At 41.6% G+C, this 19,934-nt stretch overlaps 2 protein-coding genes across 11 annotated transcripts in view; one reads left to right on the forward strand and one right to left on the reverse strand.

Annotated features, from left to right (window-relative positions):
• The window catches only part of CAST (calpastatin), a 113,047-nt gene extending 104,657 nt beyond the window's left edge, over positions 1–8,390 (forward strand). For all 7 annotated transcript variants that reach the window (XM_075271755.1, XM_075271763.1, XM_075271747.1 and 4 more), the window contains 7 exons: positions 574–666; positions 1,031–1,066; positions 1,770–1,865; positions 2,219–2,290; positions 3,346–3,417; positions 6,319–6,382; positions 7,727–8,390. In XM_075271755.1, the coding sequence (XP_075127856.1) occupies positions 574–666; positions 1,031–1,066; positions 1,770–1,865; positions 2,219–2,290; positions 3,346–3,417; positions 6,319–6,375 (426 nt within the window). In that variant the 3' untranslated portion in view covers positions 6,376–6,382; positions 7,727–8,390. The remainder of the gene's footprint in view (positions 1–573; positions 667–1,030; positions 1,067–1,769; positions 1,866–2,218; positions 2,291–3,345; positions 3,418–6,318; positions 6,383–7,726) is intronic.
• Positions 8,391–16,304: 7,914 nt separating this feature from the next.
• The window catches only part of ERAP1 (endoplasmic reticulum aminopeptidase 1), a 46,159-nt gene continuing 42,529 nt past the window's right edge, over positions 16,305–19,934 (reverse strand). For all 4 annotated transcript variants that reach the window (XM_075271826.1, XM_075271809.1, XM_075271817.1 and 1 more), the window contains 3 exons: positions 19,780–19,920; positions 19,621–19,702; positions 16,305–17,234 (listed from right to left, as the gene is read on the reverse strand). In XM_075271826.1, coding sequence (XP_075127927.1) covers positions 17,088–17,234; positions 19,621–19,702; positions 19,780–19,920 — 370 coding nt within the window. In that variant the 3' untranslated portion in view covers positions 16,305–17,087. The remainder of the gene's footprint in view (positions 17,235–19,620; positions 19,703–19,779; positions 19,921–19,934) is intronic.

Raw genomic sequence — 19,934 nt, forward strand, 5'->3', positions numbered from 1 at the left:
GAACCTGGTGTAACAACTAATATAAAATTAGTCATTTATGTTGCTAAAACAAAAAAAAAGAGAGCTCTGTGCAGTGTATGATCAGTTACAATTGCCTCCCTAGTTACATCCCACCAAAAACTAGGGAGTACCTCACCTGCTGAGGAGCACTAGTCCTTATCGGCTACATGCAGTATGGGGGGGTATATACAAAGAATTATAGAAAACTTGAATGAACCTTGCAAAGACACATTTCTTCATTTCACTTGCTAGCAGCATTACGGTCCATTCACACAGAGGAAAATGGTGAGGAATTTGGTGTGGAATTTCAGCGCTGAAACACAGCTGGGAGGCTTATTAACCCATTGATTTCAATGTGTTACCCGCGTTAAACGGAACCCATTGAAGGCAATGGGATTCTGTTTTGCAGCGCTGATTCTTACGCGAGTTATCGTGTAAGAATCAGTGCCACATTACTTCGTGTGAATGCTCCCTTACAATGACCAGTGGTAATGTCATGTACCAAACAGACATAAAAAAAAATAAATCTGTATATAAAGTCGTATTTATGTGTCATATCATCTCCATTTGCAGGAGAAAATGAAAGAAGAGTATATTACTAAACCTGGAGAAACAGACGGCTCAATCCCGCCAGAATATAGACACTTGCTGGATGGTAAAGACCAGGTAATAGTTTGTGTAGACACCTTGGGGAGATTTATTATCCCGCTATACCAGTTTTCTGGGGTAAAACAATGGCAAACCAGGGATTTGGAACTTTTTAAACTCCATTTGTGCAATATTATTTCAACACCCTCATAACTTTCCGAAAAGGAGGCTTTTCCGGTACAGATTCCTGTCATAAATAATGACTGACTTCTATACCAGCTATGGACTGCATAGATTTAATTCAAGGTGGAGGATGCACTTAACTTATCATGACGTGTGCTGACAATGAGGGGATATCAAGGCTGTCACTGAAAGAAGTACAGCTATATACTGTATGTATGTATGTATACTATTAACGCTTCACCCATGTCTCTTCTTATAGGGAAAACCTGCAAAACCAGAAGCTGCAAAACCAAAGGTAAACCAATACTTATACTATACATAAAATTTCTGTAAATTCTGTAAGCATCTGAGGTTTCCAAAGATGCCTAAATAAACTTTGGCCAGACCTGAGATTTTGGTAGGATCAGCTGATGATGTAATCCTAAAATCTTGCAATTCCAATGTTTGACACTTGTTTGGCATTAAAGCTAAAATGCTCTGCTGCTTCGTGGTTCCTATAGGAGGGCCATAGACACAATGGTCTGGAGCAGCCCCAATTCACTTGTGACTCTGTGACCTGTGCAATGAGAGGATGAGATAATCTGCAGAATCTTGTATTATGACTGGTGGATTCTGTGTCTTATCTACATATACAGGATAGCCAAGATCAGCTAGTAAGTGAGATGACTGCTGCAAAGAAATAGGAAGTTTCAGCATATTATAAGACCTAGTGGACAGCATCAGAACTGCTAGATTTAAAAAATTTTTTACATGGAAAGAAATTGAAAACCTCATCAAAATTCTTTAAAATGTATTCAGCATAAAATCTCATACAAAATGTAATTTTCTGCACATTTTCTGTTACTTCCCCTTGTAGTAAAGGTTTACACTGCAGATATTCCTTTTATGCTCAGTTTTGCTTCTTTCATTTCACCTTATGGGACACATTGAAGTAACTTTGTTTCTGAGTATACAAGTTGTCCTGTAAACCCAATTAATATTAGTGACTTCTGTTTTAGAAATCTTTGGATGACGCTGCAGCGATCGATCTGCTCTCCAGTGGTTTTGCATCTTGTGACACCAGTTCAACTGACAAAACACAGAATTCTTCAAAGGTATAAAGGAACTCTATGTGAAAATTACAATACAGAAGATTCCAAGTATAATATGAAGTATGGCAGGTTAACATGCATGCCGGGTGTCACACCTAAAAATTGGGGGGTGCGAGTGACTGAACAGTGTTTGTACTGGAATTTATCTCTTAGTAGCGTCTCAGTAGGAATAGTCTGAAATCCATGGGATGTCACATTACAATAGATTCCTATCAGCAGATAACAACCTGGAGCAGAGGAATAAAATGCAAGGCTGCCATAAAATTCAGTATTGTCCAAAACCAGCTGAAAAGATAAAACTTTTTTCATTCTTTTGAACCAGAGTTCCTTTATGCATAATCCTTCCTTCTTTGCAGGACAAGGTTGAGAAGAGCTGCTCTAGCACTCCAGTATCTAAACCATCAGGGAAAGTTTCAGAGTCTTCAAAGGTAAAAATAACACTGGACCATAGCAACATCACTGAAAATTTGGCAGCTCCTAACATTCTGACAATCTATTCTCTGGTTAGCAGAGTCCAATGGCTGCGACACCTGCTGATCACTACAGAAAAGTGACAGTAAGGCCGGGTTCACACGGAAGTATTATGGCACGTAATGTGGTACGTAGACAGTGCAGGAGCTTTTGCAGGCCGTATATGCTCCCATTGTTTTCAATGGGAGCCGGTACCGCATACGCGGAGCTATTTTGCGGCCGCCGCAAAATCACGGCCGCAAAATAGCGCCGCGTATAGGTACCGGCTCTCATTGAAAACAATGGGAGCGTATACGGCCCGCAAAAGCTCCCCCGCCGTCTACTTACCACATTACGTGCCATAATACTCCGTGTGAACCCGGCCTAAGACTAGAAGATTTCTCTGCCATTTCATCTCCTGCCAGTATTGCTAGCTCATGGTCAACCATTGTAATCGGTGGCTGACTGTGCTGACAAGAGATGAAGCAGCACAGCATTTTCTTAGGACTTCTGCACCTTTATACTCAGTCATCATTATTGGCCCTGAGACACCCCCTTAAAATAACATGGTAGAAGCTGTTACTTGTACAACCATTTTTACTCTGTATAGTACTCTTCATGAAGCGATATGCCAGTTCCATTTATTGTAGTGTACTGAACGCTGCTCTAGGTTTTGATGCACACATGTAATGTTGCAGTACAGGCAGTCGTCAAGGTGTGATACAGTGCCATCACCAGGGTCATACAATGCCATCACAGTATATTTTTCATGAAGGACCATCTCTTTGAAACCTACACAAGCCCCTGCATTAGGGGTATGGACAGTTTTTGGAGTGCTAAGCAATGTTGTAGCTGTGTTTCTAGACTATGTACTGAAGGTCCTGTTGCTGGAAGTCTCTGTCCGCTATAAATGACTATATCTAATATTAGATTATGATATTACATTTCATCATTACTTGTCAGTTCCAAGTCTAAGGCAGGCTACGTGTGTAAGGTTGTCAGCCAGCCACATAATAATTCTTCTTTCTTGCAGGACAAAGTTGAGAAGAGCTCCTCAGTCCAGAAATCAGAGACATCAGGGAAGGTTCCAGCAGATTCCTCAAAGGTATGAAGAATGTATTTAGAGTAATCTGACCATTGCTATTATACAAAGCACCATATACCTGTCTATCTGTTTCAAAGAAGCTGTGAAATTTGACGAACAAAGGAACGTTTGAGCAGCTGTGCCTTGTGTAGGGGCTGGCATGGCACCTGTGTTGATATATGTAGCATCCTCTCAGGCCATGCACTAGGTATAACACAACTTATCGGTTTTTGTCCAAACTGTTCCTTTAATAAATGTGTTCAGATTTGTAGTATTTTCCTTGCTTGTGAATATCTAGGTACATATACCCCTTATGGCATTGTCTGTTAGGCCATAGACTCTCATTCTGTAGTACATGTACCACATGAGATACACACCCCAGGGGGGATGATAAATAAGTGCCAGAATTCTGGTGTAATTTTCTTGCAAAAACCTGGTCTACATGTCTTGCATCGCATGTATTAAGCGAACACTTCTGACACTTAAACACATGACATAGAGAGGTGTGGTTTAGCACAGTAGTTATCAAGCTGTGGTACACAATCCCTAGGGGTACGCACTGCAGTGAGAGTAGTTGATGAGGTTCGCCACCCACAAACTACTATTATACTCTAGGGTCTCCTAAGACCCTCAGAGTATAATTAGCGGAGGCTCAGGGGAGTTGTGTAAACATAACAGTGTTACTCAGCTTCCGGGGCTCCGGCACGGGCACCCGTCCTCTTTGGGCCTCTTCCAGCTTCCCAAGTGACATCAGGGACTGCTGAGGCCAGTGATTGGGTGACAGAGGTAACATGGGTCACCTGGTGCAATGATGCTATGTGTAATTACACCATGTGACCATTGAGGCCCAATCACAGGTCTCAGCGGTCCATGACAAACATCAAATTTTGCTTCACAATAAGCCAACCAATAGGCAGTATAAATGTAGACTAGCCAATTATTTACATGACTAGACTTCTTTACATGTTAAAGGTTTGTCTAGTCAAGGTAGTGACTAGTAAATTTACCCCTTGTATCTGGGGTGTACATGCACTGTGCCCATATGGACATTTTAATACTTGTAGTGTGTGTACTTAGTCTGAAGGACTAGCATGTTTTTTAGCAAACTTTAACCAGCTGCCCCCTACTCAGATTGTTAACAACAGAGTAGCACTTCAGTTTTACACGGAGTCAGGTTCCAGGATGGCATTGTGTGAGGTGGCAGCCATATTACTTCAGAGCTATTATCAAACATGGCCAGAAAGTCAGTGGACATTACAGCCCTTCATTGTGCAGTACAAATAGGCAGCTGGGAAATCCTGCTGTGGTGTCATGTATAACAGTGACATTACCCAGTATTGTACAGCAGGACTTTATGATGAATATTTAACCGCTCCTCACAATGCAGACCTCATGCATTCATTTATGACTCTCTGGAATGCTGGGACATGTAAAGATACATCAATATCCAAAATATCAATAGGCCTTAAGCCAATGTCAGTGCAATATACTTTACACTAGATTTAGGCTTCGTTCACATCTGCTTCGCAGACTCTGCTGGTTTTATAGTCTGTCGGGTCCATGGGTGTCTGCGGGTAACCATTGTGTTAGCGGGCGGGGTCTCTGTTGTTCGGGTCCCATGGCGGATACAAATGACAGAGAGCAGGTGCTAGCGTGAACCTAGACTTAGCTTCCAGTGATGTTTCAACTTCTGGTAATAACACAACTTCTCTGGTGCCGGTTGTACACCATAGTTTGTAGAGCTGCCCACAGCTGGAGAGACACATGTACCACTCAGGCCTTTGGTTGGGGACACTGCTCAAGGATAGCAATTTTGTCTTGGGTAAATAAAACTGGATTGTATTTTAATTTAGTACAAGGTGGCAGTGCCAGCACAAAACATGATCTCTCCTCCTTCATGGACTGTCTGTATCGCTGTCTCTTACATATTCTTATAGGACCAAGAGTGAAGCGTCAGGACATAGAATATGGCTCACAAGATGAGACTGCATGGAATTAGATGTTGGCCAAATCTGCTGACTTTGGTGGGACCAGCCAACCATCTAATGTTTTATGATGGTGTACTTTTTCCAGATGTCAGGATAAAGAAGAATCGGGGTGTGGGATTTCAGCAATGCCTGATTGTTTTTTTCTCCGCCGGTGCTGGATGTGTCTATCAGCAGCTTATATCTTTCCTCATTCAAAAACATGAACCTTCTGCTGAGCCCAGTGTGTATGTGTATGGATAGGTCAGGGGGAATAGCTTTCAGCTGAATGAGCTATCTGTAGTATGTTTTACATTCAGTCTAGTCTCATGGTATATATGACCTTAACAGGGTTATATCATAAAACATATTTATCTTCTGTCCATAGGATAGAGTATACATTGCTAATCAGTGGGGGTCTGACCATTGAGACCCCTCTGATCCACTGAAGTGAATGTGTGCAGGGGTGCATCTTGTCCACCAGGGGTCCGGCCCCCTTCATTCTCTATCCTATGGATGTTTTGGGGAATAACCCATTCAATGTGGTGCTAAATTCAGACCAGCAGGGCATTACAAGGAATACTTCTTGTTCAGATTCAAGGTGTTTTCTTAGTTTAGTAGACCGGTATGTGAGAGTTGAGGTACAGATATAGACTGTGGGCACATGGTGTGGATGCCGCACACAGCTAGAACTCAAAACATGAATGCTTACATTCACCTGCAAAACTGCAACAACTTTGGCCATACTTCTTTGTTAATTCTCTGATAACTACTTTTATACTTTGTATAACTGATATTGTGCACAAGGTTTATTGTTTCTATCAATATTTTCTAACACTTTACCAAAGAAAAATAAAAAAGATTCCTTCCATTTCAACCATGTAACACATGTTTATGTAACAATAATTAATAATTGCACTATATATATATTTCACACTGCACTTCTGTCCTTTTCTAGTCCTCAAGTCAAAGCTCCTTGGAAAAGCCGAGTGCTCAGAAGACAAGCAAAAGTTAGACCGCTGGTAAGTCAATAGCATTTACAATAAAACCAGTGAGAAGCCCATGGCATGCTCCAATGTATGTGGTTTTACTGAGAGTATTTTCCCAGCACTGCCTGTAGGAGAGAATAAGGCAATGCTTGCCAAGGAGAAACCGCTTTGGAATGAAATATGGCGCAGAGATATTAGGGAGCATATTAATGAGCTAGAAAATCCCCCATTTGCTTGCGTTACTGACACTATATCAGCAGACTGCCATAATTTAAGTCTAATATCTGTCTAAATCGTCAATGTATAAACATTGCCCACGGCCTAAATTGTCTCACGGAGACTCCATAAGGAGCGCAGATATCATATGCAGCCATGGACTGTGTATGTAAGTTTATATCCATGTTGTTGGACAATATACCACACCATGCTATGCCAAAGAAAAAGGGTCCCATGATGGAAAACAGACCCCAATATGGTCAGGCACCATAGGTATTAGCCATGTGGAACCCCTATAACAGAGCTGTACAATGGAAGTAACCAATGCAGATGTGAACAATTACTAAGTTACACTGTGTTCTTCCTTACCCTTCTTCTTGGCTCAACATATCCTAAGATGACCAACTTAAAGAAGTGCTGAGTTTGGGCAGTTAAATTTCCATCTCTGCGAGGTTTCTTCATACTGGACCCTGGGCATGTGATCAGAACCAGCCCCTGTTCTGTGGGTTGCTCTGTCTTCTCCCTCCTCTTAGTTACATATTCTATGGGGGCTGGCTAACTAAAGTATTTAGCTGTGCAAACAGAAGAGGAGGCGATGCAAACCCTTTAACCAAATTCAGGGTAACGATGGACACATCTCTGTCATATTCCACATGCAAGAATAATTGATTGATAAAACTGTGACAATCTTGACAATTCTCTGAGCATGAAACAACATGTTAGGGATAAGTCTAAGGCAAGGTTGGAGGTCAGACAAGATGCAGCTCCTGCCTATAGACACATCGTGATGTCCTCCATCAGTGTGATCACCAGGACGGTCCCTGCAAATCATGGATGCTGCAGCGTTCGCCATTGTGATGTTCCAAGGGTCTACATAAAGTCTGGGTAAAGCTGTATTCACTCAGATGTATGGAGTCTTTTCCTATGAATGACTGCTGGCCTATATTTAGCACGAAACATACATTCTTACCTTTCACACAGACGCACGGCTTTACATTAGCATAATATGGGCACATTTTTTGCAGAACTATGATGATGTTTGAGTAGGATTTTCTGCCATGCGTTGTAAGTGGTGAATGCTGCTTGTGAAACTTCCCTGTTATTAGAGATTACTTTTACAGATTGTATTTCTCAGTCCTGGTCTTTTGTGCTTTCTTTCAGATGCAGACTCAGTCTCCGTTTAGTTTATACAAGACGTACTTGGGAAGAGCAGACTGATCCGAGCACACTGTATCTTTCCCTAGACCCTGTCGTCTTTATGGAAGCGCTAAATGAGTTATTTTTTTCCTTCTATGCAAAATCTATTTTTTTCGGTTCTTTGAGGGGCAAAGCTTCTATAGCTGTAATGTCTAATGTTAAAATTAACATAAGGCCTGCATCCTTTGCACATATTTCCCACATGGAATGCGTGAGCTTGAGAACGTGAGAGGTTACAGAGAAACGTGTACATGATTTAGTGTTTTATTGGTGTTACAAGGGCTGCATGTTGATCAGTACAGTATATAACTGAAGAGCACATCCTCCATGTTTACAAGAACCGTGCCTTTTCTACTCGCCCTATTCTTCATGCACATAAAATATAAAGGGGCTTTTCTGGCATGGATTGGCCTTTACTATTTTGCTTACATTAAAAAAAAATAATAATAAAAAAATGAGATGTTGCACTGATTCCCAATGAATTGATCTGATATGGATAGTACATAACCTGGGGCAGAGAAATAGATTTTTTTTTACTGGATGTGTGTCAGTGGAAGTGATATAAGGGCTGTATGCTTTAAACTTGTAACTGTGGAACACTATCAGAAATAAAGTTTCATGAAAACCTGGATCATGGTCTGGTTTGTCACGATGTTACAGGAGAAGACCGGCTCATATTGTAAATGATTGGACTTGGAATTGTAAGAGAGTGTAACCGCTTCATACAAACATATTCAACTTCCACCCCCATGTTACAGAGCACAGTGCAGCGATATACAATATGCATCTGTTATATACGTCACTTTTGTAGATTTGGAGAAAAACTTTGAACTCTTGTGCAAATGAGAAAAGGTGGTGCCCTGGGGGCGGCCTTCAGCTCTATGGAGCACTGTCTTACCACTCGTACCCCTACCATTTCCTAACCTGCATTACCCCCTGCAGTGAGAGTTGTTCCTTTCACTGTTATGACAGGTACAGTTAGGAGGTGTAAAGTCTCATTCATCATTCAGGATCAGCCATTGTAATAAATCTAGTGCATTTATGACTGCCAATAAAAGATTTGTATATGTCGTATAAAATAAAACACAGCCATAGAATTAAAGCAAATGGCCATTTATTGTGTAAGCAAAGGGAAGTAGTCATAGTACAGTGTATACAGACCAAGTGCATTTTGTCTGTATACACTGACAAATACAGATACAGTGTCATATAGACTGAGTCAAGATACTGTTACTGGTGAGTAGTGATGGGTGACATTAAGTTTCCACATTGCTGGGGTCTTCCTGCATCCTCCCTGTGAACGAAATGCTGCTGTGCTTGCCTGGCTGGCGCTACATTCACTGCTATGTGGCTGCAAGTACTGTCATCTCCAGCAGTCCTACAGAAGTGAATGGAGCGTCAGTCATGCAAGTGCACTTGCGCTTCACGCACAGGTAGGATGGAGGGGGACTTACAGTCCACTATTCACCTCATCTCTGGGGGTCCCATTCATGTGATCTGACTATGAACAATGGAATAAGTGTCTGTAACAGGACAACCCCTTTAGGGTGCCTTCACATGATGTAACGTGCAGCGTGATCTGGCAGGTATGCGGCGTGTGAGAGTTTGCGCGCTGTAAAAGCTCCCATTCATGTCAATGGGAGTTAGGATCGTATACGCCGCGTTATTGTGCAGCCTTGATTTTGAGGCCGCAAAATAACGCGGCGTATACGATCTTAACTCCCATTGAAATGAACGTGAGCATTTATGGCGCGCAAACTCTCACGCCGTATACGTGCCAGATCACGCTGCACGTTACATCGTGCGAATGCACCCTTAAACTAGCTGTGTTAGAGAGACAAATTGACAATCTCTGGCCTTGTCCAGGATTCCATTAATGGGATGTACATGGGGTGGACAAAAAAAATGGAAACACTGACTTTTTGGCATCATAATGTTTGAACATGTTCAAATCAATCAAAACTTCACACATTTTAATGTTTTTTTTGTTTTTTAATTTTATTTGTTTTTTTTAACTTCCTTTTTTTAAAAGAAATTTAAGTAAATTGGTTATAACCTTCTAGAAATGGCAGACCTCTCAGACTTTCAAAGAGAACAAATTGTTGGTGCTCGAATGGCAGGTGATAGTGTAACAGAAAGTGCCCAAATGTTTGGCGTTTCAAGAGGTAATGTCTCAAAAGTAATGACTGCTTGTGAAAGAGAAGGGAAAACGTCCTCAGCCAAGCACAGGTCTGGTCGAAAGTCGAAGTTGTCTGAGAGAGACCGTCAGACTCTAAAGCGAATTGTTAGAGCGGATCGCAAGACCACAGCTCCTAAAATCACTGCAGAGCTCAATAGACACGTACAGAACCCAGTTTCCACAAAAACTGTTCGAAGGGAACTTCACAAATCTGGATTCCACGGAAGATCTGCAATTAGAAAACCTCTGCTCTCAAAGACAAATGTTTGAAAGTGTTTAGAGTGGTGTAGAAACCACCAGAAATGGTCCCTCGAGCAGCGGCAAACTGCAATTTTCTCTGATTAACCCCTTAGCGACCTTTGACGTACTATTACGTCATGGACGCGAGGTACTTCGCGCACCATGAAGTAATTGTACGTCATGGTGATTCCGCCCGCTCACTAGCTGAGCGGGCGGAATCGGAACTGGGTGATGGCTGTTACTGACAGCTATCACCCTTTTCCATAACCTCCGGTCGGTACTTTTACCGATCGGAGGTTTTAACCCTTTGATTGCGATGGTCAAACATGACCACCGCAAACAAAGGGTGCCGCGATCTCTCCCCTTCCCCCGCGGCGAGATCGGGGGGTGCCGGTATCTGTAAACTTCCTGTTTCTTGAGTGAGACACGTGCAGGCTGTCACTGCAGCCTGTGTCTCAGTCTACAGTAGAGAATCAGTGATTGCATGCATACATGCAATCACTGATCCATGTGTCCCATAGGGACACAAGAACAAGTAAAAAAAAAGTCTAAAAAAAAAAATAAAGTATTTGAAAACAATTAATAAAGTTATAAAGTCCCAAAAATCCCTTTTTTCTATAAAAAATGAATTATGTAAAAAAAACACAAAAAATTAATAAAAACAATACATATTTGGTATTGTCGCGTCCGTAACAGCCTGTACAACAAAACTGAAACAATATTTAATGTACACAGTGAACGGCGGTAAAAAATAACGGAAAAAACCCGCCGGAAGTAGTGATTTTTCGCCATCTCACCTTACAAAATGTGCTATAAAAAGTGATCAAAAAGTCATATGCACCCCAAATTAGTACCAATACAATGCACAGGTTGTCCCGCAAAAAATTAGCCCTCAACCAACACTGTCAAGCGAAAAATAAAAATGTTACGCCTCTCAGAAGATGGCGATGCAAAAATCACTGATTTATGTCCCCAAATCTGTTTTTGTTCTGCAGACTTAGTATCGCATAAAAAAATAACATAAATGAGGTATCGCCGTAACCGTACCGACCCGCAGAATAAAGGTCACATGTTACTTATACTGTACGCTGCATGGCGTAAAAGGTAAAACTCAATACCAGAATTGATTTTTTCTCTTTTAAATCCAGCAAAAAAAGAGTTAATAAAATGTAATCAGTAAGTTTTAGGCACCCCAAGATGGTGTCATTACAAAATACATCGTATCCCGCAAACAACAAGCCCTTATATGGCCACATCAGCAGAAAAATAAAGAAAATATAGCCTCTACCAATGTGAAGACAAAAACCCGCAAAATCGCCAAATCATTCGAACACAACTGGGTGCGGCAGGCAGGGAATGTATAAGCTGTGCAAGCGAATATCAGGGGACACCCCGGATTTAGAGCTTACGAGGGAAAATATACCAGAAGTGACCCCAGTGTGACTTCCTCAATCATAGGAGCTACTGGGGGTACAGTAGGGAATTTAGTGTCTGCAATGTCCTCCGCACCGCTTATACATTCCCTCTTCGCCATCCGCTGTGCAGTCACGTCCGGGATACTAATACTCACTACACCCCCTGATAAATTCTTTTAGGGGTGCAGTTTTCAAACTGCGCTCACTCCTTTGGGGAATCCACTTTTCTGGTACCTTACAGGCTCTACAAACATGACATGGCGTCCAGATACCAAACATCTGAATCTGTACTCCAAAAGCCGCATCGCGCTCCTTCCCTTCTGCCCCCTGCTGTGTGCCCAAACTGCAGTTTATGCCACATGTATGACACATGTATGACACTGGTGTAACCGGGGTAATGTCATATGTGAGTATAAACTGATATTAGGGCACATGTATGACACTGGTGTACCCCGGATAACGTACGTAATGTCATATGTGGGTATAAACTGATATTAGGGCCCAGCCAGACACAGAAGGGAAGAAGGTTATTTGGTTTTTGGAGCACAGACTTAGACGGTTTGGTTTTTGGATGCCATGGCACTTTTGCAGAGACTCTAAAATTTCCGCTACAAAATGGGGTCACTTCTTGGAGAATTCCAGTTTACTGGCACCTCCAGGGCTCTGCAAAAACAACATGGCACCCAGAAAGTCCCTCTAAATCTGTACCCCAAAAGCTATAAAGCGCAGTGCTCCTTCCCTTCTGAGCCCTGCTGTGCGCCCAAGCAGCAGTTTATACCCACATATATAATTTTTTTGCCCCTCGGGATCGCCCACTTAATAGTTTTAGGAGTGCAGGTCTCTGACAATACAAAGTGGGTGCAATGCATTGGATACCAAAATGGCATATTTCTTTAAAAATTTCAAATTTTGGGAAGCATTTTTAGTCTCAAAATCATAATACCACTTGATACATTCCTTGATGGGTGTAGTTTCTAAAATGGGGTCACTTTTGAGGGGTTTCTATTGTATTGATACTTTAGGGGCTCAGCAAATGCGACATGGCACCTCAAAACTATTCCAGCAATATATGCCCTCCAAAATCCAAATAGCGCTCTTTCCATTCTGAGCCCCAACATGTACCCATACAGCAGATTATGATCCCATATGGGGTATTGCCGTGTTCAGGGGAAATTGTGTAACAAACTGTGGGGGGCTCTTAATTCTCTAACTACTTGCAAAAATTAAAAATATGGCGCTAAATGGACGATTTATTAGAAAAAAAGTAATTTTTCATTTTCACATCTCAATGGTAAAAAAATCTGTGAAACACCTGTAGGGTCCAAGTGCTCACTAAACCCCTTGATAAATTCCTTGAGGGGTCTAGTTTTCAAAATGGGGTCGTTTTTTTTTTTTTTTTTTTTGGGGGGGGGGGGGGGGGTTTCCACTGTTCTAGCACTTCAGGGGCTCTCCAAATGCAACATGGTGCCTGAAACAGATTTCAGCTAAATTTGCCCTCCAAAATCCCAATAGCGATCCTTCAGCTCTGGACTTTACAGTGTGCCCATACATCACTTTACATCCACATGTGGGGCATTTCTGTAGTTGGGGCAAAGTGCTTGACAATTTGTGGGGTGCATTTTCTTTTTTAACCCGTTGTGGAAATGCATAATTTGGGGTTAAAGCTACATTTTATAGCAAAAAATGTCACTTTTCCTTTTGTTGGGCCAATTCTGTTACACTCCTGTAGGGTCAAAGGGCTCACTAAACCCCTTGGTAAATTCCTTGAGGGGTATAGTTTCCAAAATGGGGTGACATTTTGGGGTTTTCCACTGTTTTGACACATTGGGGGCTCTGCAAAAGGGACATGGTGCCTGAAAAGTATTCTAGTAAAATCTGGCCTACAAAATCCAATTAGCGCTCCATCCGTTCTGAGAGCGACCGTGTGCCCGTACATTAGGGTACCAGCACATATGGGGTATTGTCGTGTTCAGAAGAAATTGTGTAACAAAATGTGGGGTGCAGTTTCTCCTTTAACCCTTTGTGAAGATGAAAAATTTGGGGCTACAGTGACATTTTATTATAAAAAAAGTAATTTTTCATTTTCACATCTCAATGGTAAAAAAATCTGTGAAACACCTGTAGGGTCCAAGTGCTCACTATACCCCTTGATAAATTCCTTGAGGGGTCTAGTTTACAAAATGGGGTGACATTTTGGGGGTTTCCACTGTTTTGGCACCTTGGGGGCTTTGCAATCGGGGCATGGTGCCTGAAAAATATTCTAGCAAAATCTGGCCTACAAAATCCAATTAGTGCTCCATCTGTTCTGAGAGCGACCGTGTGCCCGTACATTACGGTACCAGCACATATGGGGTATTGTCGTGTTCGGGAGAAATTGTGTAACAAAATGTGGGGTGCAGTTTCTCCTTTAAACCTAAGTAAATGTGTAAATTCTAGGGCTAAATGAATATATTAGTGACAGAAATTGAAAAATGTAAATTTGACTTCCATTTTGTTTTAATTGTTGTGAAATGCTGAAAGGGTTAAGAAACTTTCTAACTGCTGTTTTAGATTCTTTCAGGAGTGCAGTTTTTAGAATGGGGTGACTTTTGGGGGGTTTTATTAGAGAGGCCTTTCAAGTTCCCTTCAGAACTGAACTGGTCCCTTGAAAAATGTGTTTTGGAAATTTTCTTGAAAATTTGGAAAATTACAGCTTGACTTGTAAGCCTTATAATATCTGAAAAAAATGAAAGGGTGCTTAAAATTTGATTGCTACATAAATCAGAGACATGGTTAATTATATTTATGAAAAAATTCGGGTAGTATGACTTTCTATTTGAAAGGCTTGCAATTTCAAAGTTTGAAAACTGCATTTTTTTCAAAATTTTCACCAAATTTCCTATTTTTTCATAATTAAAGACAAAACATATCGACGAAAATTTACTACTGACATGAAGTACAATGTGTTACGAAAAAAAAATCTCAGAATCACTTGTGTAAGTTAAAGCGTCTCAAAGTTATCGCCATTTAAAGTGACACATGTCAGATTTGAAAAAAGAGGCCTGGTCCTTAAGTCACTTTTGGGCTGTGTCTCTAAGGGGTTAATCATCGTTTACCCTTTTTCTGACCTCTGGCCGTGTTTATGTTTGGAGACAGCCAAAAGAATCATTTCATCCAGACTGCCTTCTCCCAACCGTCAAATATGGCGGGTGGTTCAGTGATGATCTGGGGTGCAATTTCTTGGAAATCCGCCGGGCCAATGATTTCCCTTCACGGAAGAATTAACAGCCATTGCTATTTAGGACTTTTGGCCGACCAAATTCATCTTATGGTTCAAGAATTGTTTCCAGAGAGGAACGCCATCTTTCAGGATGATAATGCACCAATCCATAGAGCAAGAAATGTTAAAGAATGGCACGAGGAACATTCTAATGAAGTTCAGCATCTCATCTGGCCACCACAATCACCAGACCTCAACATTATTGAGCATTTATGGTCGATTTTGGAGATTCAAGTAAGAAGTCAATTTCCACCACTGCCATCTTTAAAAGAACTGGAGGGTGCTTTAACTGAAGAATGGGCTAAACTTCCTTTGGAAACAATTCACAATTTGTATGAATCAATGCCTCGGAGAATTGAGGCTGTATTTGCCACAAAAGGTGGACCAACACCATATTAAAAGATATTTTGATGATTTTTCAAGGTGTTTCCATTGTTTTGTCCACCCCTGTAGCTCTGTCATTGAGCATGAATGACTTGGACGACTGCACCCAGCAACAACCAGAAAGATGTAACATGGAAGATCAAGTTCTACAGCTGCTTGTTTTCTGTCAGACTCATTCGTGTAACAAAAAGACTCAGTAGTCACCAGAAGATTGTCTACGTCGGCCCCAGTCCAACTTACCCACTAGATCATGTAATTTTGTATCTCCAGTTACACATTTCAGGCATACTATAAAATGACTAGGCTACTATTTATGGACAAGGCTGAGCCAATAATTCTTCTGTCCTATATAAAATGTCAGTTCATGATATTCTGTATGATAGGCCATTATATTTTGAAAGAAAATAATTTTCTTCAAACGAGGTATAAAACGGCGCAGTTAACCACAATCCGACATTGATTTGGGTTTAGAAATGCAAAAACAATGTGTAAGCTGCTCTCAATGACAGAGAGGATAAAGCTTCCCTGCCCAAATCTCTCTCTCCCCCATACACAAACTACAGCATTGATTCCTACAAACTGATCCATTCCCTAGATCCGATCTTGAGATCGTTTCACTGCTGGTTAATAAGACGAGGCTGGATCTGGCTCCAAATTCAATACACAGAGGTAGGTTTAAAGGGAATCCCTAAACCACTACTAACCCCTTTTCAAGGATGATGGCAGCTTCACAAAGAAAATTGTCAACGATTATGTAGCCGGTCTGTGGGTTAGTACTCAAGCCAGGAGGATGATCGACCATCTTAACTGTACAGGAGAGCAGCTCCGCCTCTGTGACTCCTTACTGGCTTGTGAATGCAGAGTTCAGTTATTTTCCTCTGTTATATCTACCAGAAGATATAAGACCATCATTGTGAACCTTTCACCATCCTGGATAACAGCAGTATAGGGGCCTAAATCCTACTGACAGGTTTCTTTTAAAACATTTCGGCTGTCTACACGCTGGTGTACATTGAGCTCAATAATAACAGTATAGAGTCAGCCATATTGCTTTGTACCGGTGGGTGCAGGTAGGCAGCATGTTATGGTATCTATTAAATCAACATCCATGACCAAAAAGTATGGCGTTTAGAGCCTTCATTGTAAAATATATTTAGTTAGCTGAGAATTTTGGGCCAATTTAGGCATTCAATGAGGAACGTTCACTTTCAGGGAAACACCTAAGCATCTATTTTACATCCAATAATATCCTATATCGTAGGATCCTAGCAAGCAGAATATAAGGGACAGGATCATTATAAACCATTTTATTCATCTCCCACAAGGAGGTGGAATTTCTAGATACGATATGTCCATCAGCCTCGGCCCTTGTGGTTCTTTCTTTAACATATCTTCTAGTGATCTCATCCAGTCTTCACGTAGAACAGAACTCATTCGTATGGGTTCACAAAGAGTGAGCAAAATGGGGAGGATTTATTATGACTGGCATTTTCTATCAATTGCCCTGCCTGCACTAGACATGTCAGAATTATTAACAGACTCCAAACTCTTAATAATTCTGACACCCTGCCATGTGCTGGTATTAAAATCTACACCATTCAGGGACTAGCATAGATTTCAGATATAACTCGCACTAGGTTTATGGTGTGAGTTACAGTAAATCAGTTGGGCTAAGACGTCCCCATCCTAGCCTACTCTGGTTTCCACTCTCGTCCGCCCACTTTTGTAAAAAAGTGTCAATTGGAAAGCAGAAAGATTACCGTAACGCATCTTGGGCTCAAAAAAAAGGGGCCTAATATGTGCCACAACTACTCCTGGTATAGAGGGAATAGTAAATCCCCCCCATATCTATAAACTATTATTTTCCAGCCAGGTTTTAATTATGTCAAAGTTTTTATCCATCCATCTGATGTTTTCCTCCATAGTCTCTCTGGCTTGCTGAACACACCGTAGCTGGGAACCATTTTCTTTCAAGGATTCAAAAAAATATATTACCTAAAAGAAAAACTGAAAATTAGTGGAGAAATAGATGTCAGAGCAACACCATGCCCACAATCACATGGGAGTGGATCCAGGATTGTGAACCATTATGAAAAAGTATTGTATATGGCTGTCCTAGAAGCAATGGCAAGGTATATCAGCAGCTGGAAGATCTGGATAGGATTTTGTGGAATAACTTTGGAACTACTCCCCCTCACTCAGGGCCCCACAGACAGGAGCTTCATAGTCCTTTGGTCCACTCGCATTTCAATGCTGTAAGCGATCAGTCGCTTATTCTTTTCACTTAGACTTTGTCCTCCTTCTAGCCATAAAGGGGTTGTCCAGGCAAAAATTGACAATTTTTTTTTTTTTTAAATTGGCTTGGGGCGATGAAGAAAATAAAAAAAATAAAATCAGACCTTTCCCTGATGCTCTAGCGCCTTCCAGCATGGACCAGTCCTTCCAGTCCGATGTCGTCTTCTGGCGGAAGTCCCCGCCACATTAGGGTCCATCACACGGAGGAAAATGGTGAGGAATCTGGTGTGGAATTTCAGTGCTGAAAAAAAAGCCTCCTATTAACTTCAATGGGTTTCTTAGCAGAAAAAGGAAACCATTGAAGTCAATGGGAGGCTGTTTTTTTCCAGCGCTGAAATTCCACACCAAATTCCTCACCATTTTCCTCCGTGTGAATGGACCCTTAGACCGCTGAGGCTACTGAAGGCCACATGACATCACTATCTGTGACCTCCCAGGGTTTCTTCCAGAGGCTGCCGATTGGCCTCAGTTGTTACGTAAGACCAATATCAGCGATTTCACCGGAAGGGATCTAGGATATCACAGCCAGCGAGTAATGTCACTTTGAGAAGAAGCCAGAGCAAGAGGACCAGACTGTGCTAGGAGGACATCGAAGCACCGGGAACAGATGAGTATTTTTTTTTTTCATCCCCCCCAGCATATTTTAAAAATGTATTTTTTGCCCAGACAACCTCTTTAACCCCTTCCCGCCGATGGCATTTTTTGATTTTCTTTTTTCGTTTTTGACTCCCCTCCTTCTAAACCCCATAAATATTTTATTTCTCCGCTCCCAGAGTCATATGAGGTCTTAATTTTTGCGGGACAATTTTTTCTTCATGATGCCACCAGTAATTATTCTATATAATGTACTGGGAAGCAGGAAAAAAATTCAGAATGGGGTGGATTTGAAGAAAAAATGCATTTCTGCGACTTTCTTACGGGCTTTGGTTTTACGGCGTTCACTGTGCAGCCAAAATGACATGTCCCCTGTATTCTGTGTTTCGGTACGGTTCCAGGGATACCAAATTTATATGGTTTTATTTACATTTTGACCCCTAAAAAAAATTCCAAAACGGTGTTAAAATTTTTTTTTTCTAAAAGTCGCCATATTCCGACGGCCGTAACTTTTTTATACATAGGTGTACGGGGATGCATAGGGCGTCTTTTTTTGCGGGGCCGGGTGTACTTTTTAGTTCTACCATTTTCGGGAAATGTTATTGCTTTGATCACTTTTTATTCAAATTTTTAGCAGAATTAAAACAGTGAAAAAACGGCGGTTTGGCACTTTTGACTATTTTTCCTGCTACGGCGTTTACCGAACAGGAAAAATATTTGTATAGATTTGTAGAGTGGGCGATTTCGGACGTGGGGATACCTAACATGTATATGTTTCACAGTTTTTAACTACTTTTATATCTGTTCTAGGGAAAGGGGGGTGATTTGAACTTTTAATACTTTTTATATTTTTTTATATTTTTTTTTACTTTTTTTTTTATTTTTTTTTTGCATTTATTAGACCCCCTAGGGGTGTTGAACCCCAGGGGGTCTGATCACTAATGCAATGCATTACAATGCTAATGCATTGCAAAAAAGCATCATCTCTTTTGCAGGCTGTATACACCAGCCTGCAAAAGAGAGAATTTGCAGACTGGCTGGGAGCCCTTAACAAGGCTCCCGGCTGTCATGGCAACGGGGGGTCGGCCCTGGAGCATGCTCCAGGAGCCGGCGATCCCTGCCAAAATGGCGGCGCCCATGCGCCGCCGGGAAGATGGCACCTCCGGCGCCTTTGACAGCAGCGCCGGAGGGGTTAATGCCTCAGATCGGTCCAGGGACCGATCGGAGGCATTAGAGCCGGTTGTCTACTGCTTGAAGCAGTAGACACCCGGCGGCTATGACGGCCGCCCGGCTCCCGGGCGGTCGCCATAGTTACAGACCCGACACGCGCCGTACTATTACGGCGCATGTCGGGAAGGGGTTAATTTATCTTACTATCTCTCTCTACTCTTTTCTACTTTACTCCTTTTGCCCTCTCCTCTCTTTGACCCCCATTTTTTTGTAAATTGTAGAACTTTCATAAAAACCAAATTGGGAAAAAATAGTCTGTTACCTCTTCCAGCCATTCCCTTGTAGAAAACAGTTTTGTTGTGCCGACAACTATGTCCCCAATTGTACGTGATCCAAACTCGAACCTAAAACATATATAAATTTCCATTAGGAATACACATCTTGTATATAAAGGACAGGCGTACAAGAAAATGATACACACTTCTGAACGAATTTATGCCAGTTAGCCTTCAGAAAATTCCATGCCAACTTGTGACCAACTTGGTTCCTGCTCACAGCGACAACAATATGGGGCAGTTCTTGAGTTTTTACAAGACCTCCTTTCAAAGCCTCTTCCATGAGCCTAGAGAAATGAAA

The sequence above is a fragment of the Leptodactylus fuscus genome, chromosome 1 (assembly GCF_031893055.1).
Source record: "Leptodactylus fuscus isolate aLepFus1 chromosome 1, aLepFus1.hap2, whole genome shotgun sequence".
In the NCBI taxonomy this organism is placed as follows: Eukaryota; Metazoa; Chordata; class Amphibia; order Anura; family Leptodactylidae; genus Leptodactylus; species Leptodactylus fuscus.